This window comes from Oncorhynchus mykiss, chromosome 16 (assembly GCF_013265735.2).
Source record: "Oncorhynchus mykiss isolate Arlee chromosome 16, USDA_OmykA_1.1, whole genome shotgun sequence".
NCBI lineage: Eukaryota > Metazoa > Chordata > Actinopteri > Salmoniformes > Salmonidae > Oncorhynchus > Oncorhynchus mykiss.
Genome location: NC_048580.1, coordinates 46,128,479 through 46,138,978, shown reverse-complemented (window position 1 = coordinate 46,138,978; position 10,500 = coordinate 46,128,479). Strand labels below are relative to the sequence as shown.

Sequence of the window (10,500 nt, the reverse complement as noted above, 5' to 3'; positions counted from 1 at the left end):
TACACTGCTGAATTGTTTAACTGAATCATGCTGTAATAATACTGGTATTTACATTTAGGTTCTCAATATCATGACTTATCATTTTGAATAACTATCATTCTAAAATAAGAGATATAAGCTACCTTGTGTTTGAGTTTATGTACACCTATATTTTTATTCCTTGAGTTATTTACACCTTGAATTCTTACACATGTATGTGAGAGAAAAGATACATAAATGTTATATTTAATTCTGTGTATGTATGTGTGTGAAAGAGAGAGTGGAATACACCAGTCAAATGATCTACTACCTTTTTGAAATGTCACAAATAAACAACATACAAATGAATAATATCAAAGTATAAATCTGTTTAATTCAATAAAATATCAAGTACCATTAAAACATGTGTACATTTTCATCATATTAAGAGATTACTTAATTCATTGACAATACTGTTACAAAGAGTTGCATCATACCTCTGCAGTGGGCTACAACACTTCCCTTGATAACCACTGCTCCAGATAAAGAAAGGTATTTTTAAATAACAGAATATTTATCAATATTCTATATAAAATACAAAGCCCTTACAGAAATACTGCATACACAAAATGAATAAAGACAGAATGAAGGTGACAAGTCAAGAATCATGAATGGTTGCACATTCCATGCACCTTCTGTGCTTAATCACGACGTGTCTTGTAAACTGTTGGGGGCTTTTTCCACATATAGATTCTGTACACAAACGTAACATATTGGAATCACTTTTTCAGAATTATGGCACAGCGATAAATGGGTTTTTAAGTCCGTGCCTGATAAAGTACCGGTTTCCAGCGGTGTGTGGGCACTCCGGTGTGGCTAACACTAACCGGTGGCAGAAAGCAAGTTACGCAGGGTGGCAAGTTCTCTTGACAGCTGCTCCACGCGTTTTTGTAAACGATCATTCTCTGCGGCCAGTTCCAGCACTTTGTGTTGCGTCTCCGTATTGCGCATTTTGGCTTTATCCCTGCTCTTTCTAACAGCAAGGTTGTTCCTCTCCCGCCTCTGCTTATATTCCTCACTGTTCTTTTCCAGTCGCTTCTTCCCCTTGACACCAGACGACATTTTCCCGCCCCGCGAAGGCGACGTGCATTTACCTGACAGTGCAGGTGTACCGGGTGGACTGGAGGAAGACGAGGATGCAGTGGAAATGTTACCAAGGCTGCCACTTGGAGTCGACTGGTAATGAAGATACCTCATGTCGTAGCCAGTTGAACCGTTGTCCATTCTTGGGTCCTCTTGAGACTCGTCTCTTTCACCGGATTTAAAGTGGTTCCCAATAAACTCCGGGCTGAACACGGTGTCCACACGGGTCTCCTGCAGTTCAGGATAGCCCAGGACGTATGGCTCTCTATTGTCGTGCACACTTGTCTCCCGCTCGTTGAGAGATATGTAGTTTCTGTAGTTTTGTTGTAATGATGAACGTCTCTTTATCCTGCTTTCCTCGGCAAGGAAATCTGCGAATATGTCTACCCCTCTCTGATGACTTTCGTTTTGTGTTGCCAGTTGTTGACAGTGCGCAGCAGGAGGATCCAAGTAGACACTGAAATCTATCGCTTTCTCGTTCTCGGCTATGCCAAGCTCCGTCATCGAGCCGTCAATGGGCTGCTTGCAAGTGCTGTTATCGCTAATGGGCCTGATAATGCAGTTTGTACTCTGGAAAGCAAAGCAATCCCTGTCGTAGAAACCGGCCACTTCCATGGATCTTAACACCCGCTGGATTGCGGGAACATCGAAACCAGGGGCAGACGCCCGGGAAATTGGCTACGCGAGTAGGCCGAAATTCTGTCTGAAAACACTAACGTATATTGTCACACGACTCAATGTCACTGTGACAATATTGAGTTATTGAAGAAAACAAGAAACTTGAAGAATTAGCTATTACTCAGCAGAAAGTTGTTGTCAATGTCACCAGAATGACGAGTAAAGTTGATGTCTATTGCAGCAGTGAGAGTCTAGGAAAGTTTTATATAGACTGTGAAAGAATGGGCGGAGCTGGTGTGATATGTTCCCCTCCTCTAACTAACCTCTTCCGTCTTGATTTCATGCTCTGAATTGTAATTAGGATCCTCCCCTTTCCCCCCCAATTTTCGCCTAAAATGACATATCCAAATCTAACTGCCTGTAGCTCAGGACCCAAATCTAACTGCCTGTAGCTCAGGACCTGAAGCAAGGATATGCATATTCTTGATACCATTTGAAAGGAAACACTTTGTAGTTTGTGAAAATGTGAAATTAATGTAGGAGAATATAACACATTAGATCTGGTAAAAGATAATACAAAGAAAAAAACATGCTTTTTTTGGTGTACCATCATCTTTGAAATGCAAGAGAAAGGCCATAATGTATTATTCCAGCCCAGGCACAATTTAGATTTTGGCCACTAGATGACAGCAGTGCATGTGCAAAGTTTTAGACTGATCCAATGAGCCAATGCACATTTGTTCAAAATGTTGTATCAAGACTACCCAAATATGCCTAATTAGTTTATTAATACATTTGAAGTTCATAATTGTGCACTCTCCTCAAACAACAGCATGGTATTCTTTCACTGTAATAGCTACTGTAAGTTAGATTAACAAGGGGGTGGGGGGGGGGGGGGGGGATTCTGTAGAGGTTTTGAGAAGGACCTTAGAAAGGGAGAATTTCACAACTAACCATACTACTAGTATTATAGGCAACACTGGTTGAATCAATGAATCAACGTGGACTACATGTTGAATTGATGTCTGTGCCCAGTGGGAGCCTACAGAGCCGGGTTCAAATCCATGTGTATTTGAGTCTATTTAACAAATACATGTGTATTTGAGTGTTTGTATTAAATACTTATGTGCTGTGTATTTTAGTATTTGTTAAATAATGTGACCAAATCAACTAGTTCTATTTGTATTTTCAAATAATTTTCTATAAATAGCCTACTATTATAAACTATTTTCAAATACTTGTTTCCATATACATTATCTTAAATACCGCTAGGACCAAACAGACCCGGGTGTAAATGCATGGAGTATTTAAATATGTGTATTTTAAAATACACTTGTCTGTAGTAATAGCCTAACTATAATATCCTACTAATAAATTATATTCTACTCTAAAGACACTCACAGAGGTTTTGCCACTGTAGATTTGAAACCATTTGTAGAGTTACTTGAAATATCAAATCACACATTTTAGGGCAGAGTGTAAATCCATTACCTACCATATTATAACCCACAGAGTCAACACTTTCCATTGAGAAGACTGGGAAAAGGAACAATATTGGTGACTTGTGGTTCAATGATTTTGGAAAATGATATTTAGTCTACACTGCCATCTAGCGGTATTGTAAAATACAATTCACTCGACTGTAAAACTTCAGGAGATCTCTGACTAGGCCTTCTATTAGGCTATTAAAAGTTTGTTGATTGTGACTTGCATTACTTTCTTTGGGGCTATCACCCCAAAGAAGATTTATGATCTCAAATAGGCCTAACACAGGTCAGTGAGAATGAAGTTAAATTACGAAATTGTAAAAACTGTAGTATACAACCATAAAGTGTTCTGGCCTAAACATAATTTCAACATCGTTGACATGCCATGACTGCCTTTAAATTAAAGGCCCATCTCTCTTCTAATTTAGCATTAGGTTTGCCTATCACGTATAACTTCGAAAAGCTGTCTGACGTGTAAAGGGGCAATCTGCAGTTGTTACATCTACTTTTGGACTTGTAAATTAATATTTACCTATTATTCATTGAAAAATACAACATAAATGCCTGATGAGTTTAGGTCAACTCTCGTACCCCATCATAACCCAAACTAAGCTTGTTTTACTCCAATGTTTAAAAACAAAGTAACTGTAAACAAATCATATGAAGCCTTAAAACATGGTTAAAACTATACTTTTGGTATCATGGATGGTCAGTCCAAGCATCCATAGCTCGATCTATGAATTTGAGAACGATTACATTTCTCCTGCTCCCTCCCTCAGCTTTTTACCGAAACAAGGGCGGGTATTTTATTTGTTATTGTTGCAACTGCTGATTGCCGCTTTAACAGCCAAACTCACATGCTCTGATTGGCCACTCAAGGGTGGGGTCAGGCAATGCGTTCGTTCTCCTCACTACCTAATTGGTTATTCGCCTGATTATGGAACTAAGTACGAGTCCGTAATTGGCTACTTTAGATAGCAGGCTCAATGTGATAGGGTTAGAAAGGCAACGCAGTTTTAAGGCAAAAAAAATCACGCATTATTTTCACCCCGGGATAGCCTGATTCTTACCAGAGCGGACCGAGATAGATATCAGATTCATGAGCACCGAAGCGTACACCTTTGCCAGGCGCAAGCGGCTTGTAAAACGAGCGCGCTCGATTATTCATAAAGGCGTGTATCTTGTTATGTAGTTCCTCCCTATATCTGTTGGTTTCCTGGCTGTGAAAGGGGTTGAACCAGGAGTGGAACATGGCGAGAATGGTAAACGAAAACGGGTGTGGACAAGACTTACAGAGCACAGAGTTAAATGGAGCCGGTCGAGGTACAGCGCGGTGGGGTCCCCAACACGCAGGGGCTCTGGAACTTGCGAATTTGTATTCGCCAGGTGAGGCAACAGCTCTCTCTTTTGTCAACGCCACTCAGGAATGTCGTAGGCTACTAACGTTACATTTATACAATACTTACGCATATCGATCAGCCAATTAAGCTTCAGGATTTTACTAATTAGGATCACGGGAAAGAAGTTAGGCATTTTAATATCAGTATTTCAGTTCCGGTACAATTCCGGAATACAGAAATGACGTTACAACTGTAACTATACTATAAAAGCCATACACAGAACGCTCCACACGCACACTGGGAGGGGCTTGCTTGACCTTTCAAAACAATTTCCCCTATTTGCGTGGTGTCAGGAACGGACCAAAGCTCCGTCATAATAAATTAATGGTGCACACTTCAGTTTAACTACACAAAGTTTTTTTTTTTTTAAAAGATTAATGAAAGCTAGCCTAATGTATCACTGTACCAATTGAGCATTTCCTTCTTTGAGTCAGTTGAACTCTAAACACAACCTATTTGTATGTTACCTTTTGTACTTGATGCTTTTGAAAGTTTTTCTTTATTTTCTGCTTGACTCCCATTGAAAGACACTGAATGCATAGGTGCTGCTGTGTCCAGAATGCTCCTCTGTCAGCCCTAATATACAACTGGTCAGGCTCCTCATTAGCTCTGGTCTGTGGTGTTTATGTGCAGCTGATCCTCCGCTGTTGAGGCTGAGCTGCACGTAAACGCCCTGGAACAGAGCTCTTTACTGGCACAGCATTGCTCTGGTGTAAGGAGACTAACTTACTTTGCAGGGTATTGCCTGGGGTGTTGAGCTATAAGGCTGCTTGGCCTTGAACTGTCTTTGAGCTGTAAGAATCGGCTCAGTGTTTCTGTGCCAGCTGCTTCACAATGAAATGAGTAGCTACAACAGCAACGCATGTAGCGTAAGAAAGCCTTCTAAGGTTATCGGTTAAGTGACTGCACATCCATTTAACTCGCAGGTACAGGGTACAACAAGTTATGTCATGAAAGAAAGATGCTCGCTAACTGTTGAAGACCATTGGGTCAAAACGTTGCACAAAAAGCTGCAGGAGCATTCAAGTGTATATAGCTTTTCCTTCATTCAGAGGTTATATCATTGGGCATAATATTGTCTAACTACGTTGAAGATCCACCCCTATGCCTTTTCTATGGTTTTACAGTTCTTTAATCATGGTATGTTAATTTGTCTGTTTGTCTCCACAGGAAAAAGATGTCAGGAATGGATAAGTGTTGTCCTCTGCTTCTCTCTCATGGCCTTCAACTTTTGTCACCTCCTTGTTAACTTCCACCTGGGTCATATGTGGTACATCCTTTTGGGCATTGGTAAGCATAGCTGAAGCACCGGTCATTAGAATAGGCTTACATCCCATGTTATGTTTCTCATTGATTTACACGATTGTTTGCTTACATGTCCCCTCCATCTCTTCCTGCTCTCTCTCTCTCTCTCTCTCTCTCTCAGTGGCAGGAATACTGACTGCAGACTTTGCCTCTGGTCTAGTCCACTGGGGGGCTGACACCTGGGGATCTGTGGAGCTACCCATCGTTGGAAAAGTAGGAGATGCATTTGCTTACGTGACTGGATTTGACAAGATATTGTCCCCAAAATGTGTGTTGTCGAATTGTTTTCTTGACTTTCTGATTGACTGTTTCTCCTGTTATTTTGAATCCACTTTCTGATATCTTGCCCCAGGCCTTTATCCGACCATTCAGGGAGCATCACATTGACCCTACAGCCATCACCCGCCATGACTTCATTGAGACAAATGGTGACAACTGCATGCTGACCCTGGTCCCATTAGCACACATGGCTTTCAATTTCCTCACCCTCTCGCCTGGTGAGCTACTGTCAAACATGGCACAATTATCATTCAACTGAGCCAATGCTCTGGCATCTGAAAACTTCCTTTTCTAGAGCCCTAAAATAGTCTTCTTTCGTTTTCCCGCTCTCTCTGTTTCTCTCTCTCGACCCACATATAGCGGAGCACTATCACAACTACCCCTGGCACTGCTATGTGATGGCACTGGCCATTTTCGTTACCCTAACCAACCAGATTCATAAGTGGTCGCACACATACTTTGGGCTGCCAGGCTGGGTGGTCTTTCTACAGAACTGCCACATCATCCTGCCCCGCAAGCACCATCGCATCCATCACGTTTCCCCCCACGAGACATACTTCTGCATCACCACAGGTCAGTGCTTATGGGAATGGGCTTTGTGTGTATCAGAATATGTCTGTCAGGATACGAGTAAGGGGAAAATATCATTAAATTAAATCGGCAGCCAACTATCTTTTCCCCTTTGGCTGCATTTATACAGCTCAATTCTGAATTATTATTATTATTATTATTATTATTATTTTTTGTTATTTTTTTTTATTTCCCCCACTAATTGGGTCTTTTGACAAATCACTTTTGACATCAGATCTTTTTCAGAGCTGATCTGATTGGTAAAAATACCAATTAGTGGAACAAATATCAGAATTGGGCTGCCTGTCTATGCAACTGAGAAATGAAATGGCATACCCAGAATCCAATATTTAACAATAATGCCTTGCAATCTGGAGGACTACCTACACATTGCACCAGTCATCCAAATGTGTTATCCTCGCCCTTGGCGATATCATGGATAGTAATGGTTTGAGGACATTCAAAGATCTGAGAAGAAGCATTTATATTACCAGGTAACTCTTTTTTTTTTTTTTTTTTGCTTTTGAGTTTATTTATTCTTGCTTACAGATAAAACGTAAGAAATCATCATACAATTGGGGGAATGTAAGTGGAGACTCAGGATGGAGGGGGTAGATTAACATGTTGAAACATTGTTTCAGGCGGGGTGCGTGGTTGGGGAATGGCTGGGGGGGGTGCTTTGTTTCTTTTCCTTGGATACAAAATATTACAAAACTATTGATACTGTTCTTTATCTTTGTATGCATTCCTGTTGTTTTTTTTTTAGTGGCAGCCAACAGTTACAAGAAAATGATAACTGAATATATCTGAATTAATGAGTTTTGATGTTATACCTGTATCTGTAACCCTCTCTGAAAAAAAACAAAGTAGTAGGTCAAAAAGAAATTCTGCTGCCTGTCTAAACGCAGCCATAATGGTCTTATCTCCCCAGGCTGGCTGAACTATCCACTGGAGAAGCTGGGGTTCTGGTCTAGGCTTGAGGATCTGATCCAGAGTGTGACTGGGGAGAAGCCCAGGTCTGATGATCTGAAATGGGCCCACAAAACCAAGTAACCATGCAGACTGGCTGCATCGCTACCTCAGGAGTATTCAGTCTCTTTCTCGCCTAACTCCAGCTGTAATCAATAGGAGACACCAACATAAGGATCTGGTTTCAGAGATGCCATATAGCTTTAAACCTTGCACATTTTGTCTGGTTCTAACCGTGGAGCGTTTTGTCAAGGGCCCAGGGGTGTTTTCTTAACCCACTGTGGAAATCTGAGTGGGAAGTGCTTTTTGAAATAACATTTTGAAAGCACTAATACATTGCAATACTTTCTCAACTCCTCATCTAGCTCTTTATTTCTGATTGTGTATGTCTAACTTGACTCAACCTTTCTTGAGGTGTAACAGTAAAGCCATTGTCCCCAAAGGGACATTTTAAATATTTTTTTCATCCACTTTACAGACTGAAAAAAAAAAAAAAAAAAAACTTTAAATGAAAACTCAAAATATCCCAACCAGAAATACTTGAAGGAAACAGTTTGCTTTTTTTCAGCACTTCGTGTTTGTTATTCGTCACTGTTTGAAAAAAATAAATAAAACATCTGGTCATCTCTCACTGGGTGGCATGGACACAGTATTTTGTGTCCTTCACCTGTCAAGGACTGCCTATTACCTTAATTTCATATTCATAGTTGATGCTGGTTAACAATTTGCCTACCTAAGATATTTTTGCTTAACCTTATAGTGCAGTGCTGGCTTACATTTAGTCTACATCCAATTGATGTAACTGCTATGTTCGTCCAGACTTCTCAAACAGCCTTAACAATCACAGATGCAGTGATCTCCTGCCTTTCATTTCACTTCTCTATTGCAGAACCTATCATGTAATGCTTCTGTTCTTTTCAACCAGTGGTTTTCTGTCTTAAATTTGCAAGTATCCATACAGTCTTTCTCAAGTAATTTGCCAATCTTTTTTTACACACCACACACCCTTTTTAAATCCCAGAAGCATGGAAGTGGTGAAACACATTACCCTTCAGCGATATTGCCAATATATCTGCCGTCTAACAATGCCAAGCAGGCTGCAGTGATGGCCTAATACTTTGAGTGCAGTAAAAGAGTAATCAAAAGTGATGAATCATCATATTTAGCAAAATACCTGAAATGAAAGTGCTTTGTGTGTATGCTCTAGTAATCATGTTTGTAAATTAACTGTGCAGCAGATACCTATGCAGTCTGACTGGTGATGAACCTGAACCTTGTGTCTTAACTGTCTGGTTGGCTAGAAATGCTATTTATGTTCTTAAATTCCCTTAACATAGACATTCTTTCATTATAAAAGGCACACTATTACCTCTGCGTGTGATATTTGTCATTGTCACAGACCAAACCGTTGACGTACAGGTAATCGTGTGGGAGTTCTGTCGTAATGAATTCAACTCTGGGGCTTTTATTTCCAGCACCAAAAATGAGTGTGCGTGTTATTCTCCCATATATAAATGATTTCCCAATTTTATATTTGAAAATGGTTCAGCTTGGGAAGAATAAAGGCTGTACACAAGAACACTGGTCTCAAATTCCCTATTCAAAGGTGTGTGTGTGTCACACTGACTTACATACTGTATACATGCATGCAGGTTGGCTTATGCAGGCAATATGTAGGATCACCAGCCTTCCTCACTGTTTTCATGTAACTAATTAATCGCTTGATAGTGGCATGAAATCAACCTGCTGTATGTGAGCACTTGAGTTTTGAAGGTTTTGCTATTGTTCAGTAATGTTTTTTTTGGGGGGGGGGGCTTTATTTGAACAACCCAAATTGTCAATTCATTTTAAGTGCTAGGCTTACTGTAATATGGCATTTGCATTCATAGTTATGAAGTTTTTTAAAGTGTCAAATTAAACTAGCTCCTGTTTTATTCAGAAGTCAAAATTACTTTACTGAAAGTTAACAAAGGTCCTTATTCTTCTGACTCAGTTCATATATTTCTCAATTGTAGGTCAGCAGAAAAATCCCTGCAGAGTTTGTTTTATTATAAGTAGGATATTGTAAAAGCTGGGAAAGTGATGACATTTTGTTTCACTACCACTGGTTCTATTGGGAGTGAATCATTTCAGTCAAACCCAACCAGGTTGATGTATGAATATCTTGTTGGCAAGATATATGAATATCTCGTTATCATCCTTCAAATTAGTATATTGTTGGCCAGAAACATTCATAGATCAATCATGAAATAACATTCTCCTCAAATGTGTTGTTTTGGTGCATTTAATGGATATGGTCTTATGGGTCCTATTAAAAATAAATGGCTGCCATTATCCCCGTGGAACCAGAAGTAGTGATGCAAACTATGCATCAATTCCATTGCTTATTACTGTTCTGCTTTGTCTGGGCTAGGTAATATTAAAGCAGGTGTGAGTTTACATATTAACTACAATGTCATTTATACTTTTTTTTTTTTACTAAGGATACTAGTAAGTATTTTATAGAAGTAGGTAGAGGATAATAGTAAATAAGCAGCTCAATAAATAATTATGACTACGGCTTCACTAGATGAAATAATTCAGTTGAGGGGAAGAAGTTTGAATGGATAAACTGAAATGGCTTTTCATATTGTTGAAATTGTAACCTCTTATCAGTTGTCTTTCAGATCATGTTGCTATTGACCAATGCCAAACTTAACTTGATTGATGGATAATTAAAAAATGTGTCAGTTTATAATGTAGTATATGCAAGATTATCTGTCATTCTTTTG

General features: G+C 39.6%; 2 protein-coding genes across 2 annotated transcripts; one reads left to right on the top strand and one right to left on the bottom strand.

The window, feature by feature from the left end:
* Positions 1 to 327: 327 nt before the first annotated feature.
* Positions 328 to 1,945, bottom strand: cebpb (CCAAT enhancer binding protein beta). The gene is given in 1 exon segment (NM_001124447.1): positions 328 to 1,945. A coding segment is annotated over 1 exon segment (876 nt). The 5' UTR covers positions 1,717 to 1,945; the 3' UTR covers positions 328 to 840.
* Positions 1,946 to 4,232: 2,287 nt separating this feature from the next.
* On the top strand, positions 4,233 to 9,308 carry peds1 (plasmanylethanolamine desaturase 1). Its single transcript, XM_021566168.2, has 6 exons — positions 4,233 to 4,592; positions 5,777 to 5,896; positions 6,033 to 6,124; positions 6,264 to 6,408; positions 6,551 to 6,763; positions 7,692 to 9,308. Exons 1-6 carry the CDS (start codon positions 4,457 to 4,459, stop codon positions 7,811 to 7,813), a joined length of 828 nt encoding a protein of 275 aa, XP_021421843.1. The 5' UTR covers positions 4,233 to 4,456; the 3' UTR covers positions 7,814 to 9,308.
* The last annotated feature ends 1,192 nt before the right edge of the window (positions 9,309 to 10,500 follow it).

Bases quoted from the DNA above. Each gene is read 5' to 3' on its own strand.
- peds1 (XM_021566168.2), top strand. From the start codon at position 4,457: ATGGCGAGAATGGTAAACGAAAACGGGTGTGGACAAGACTTACAGAGC. The intron at 6,125-6,263 runs GTAGGAGATGCA...ATCTTGCCCCAG, and splicing joins AGCTACCCATCGTTGGAAAA to GCCTTTATCCGACCATTCAG. The intron at 6,764-7,691 runs GTCAGTGCTTAT...TTATCTCCCCAG, and splicing joins ATACTTCTGCATCACCACAG to GCTGGCTGAACTATCCACTG.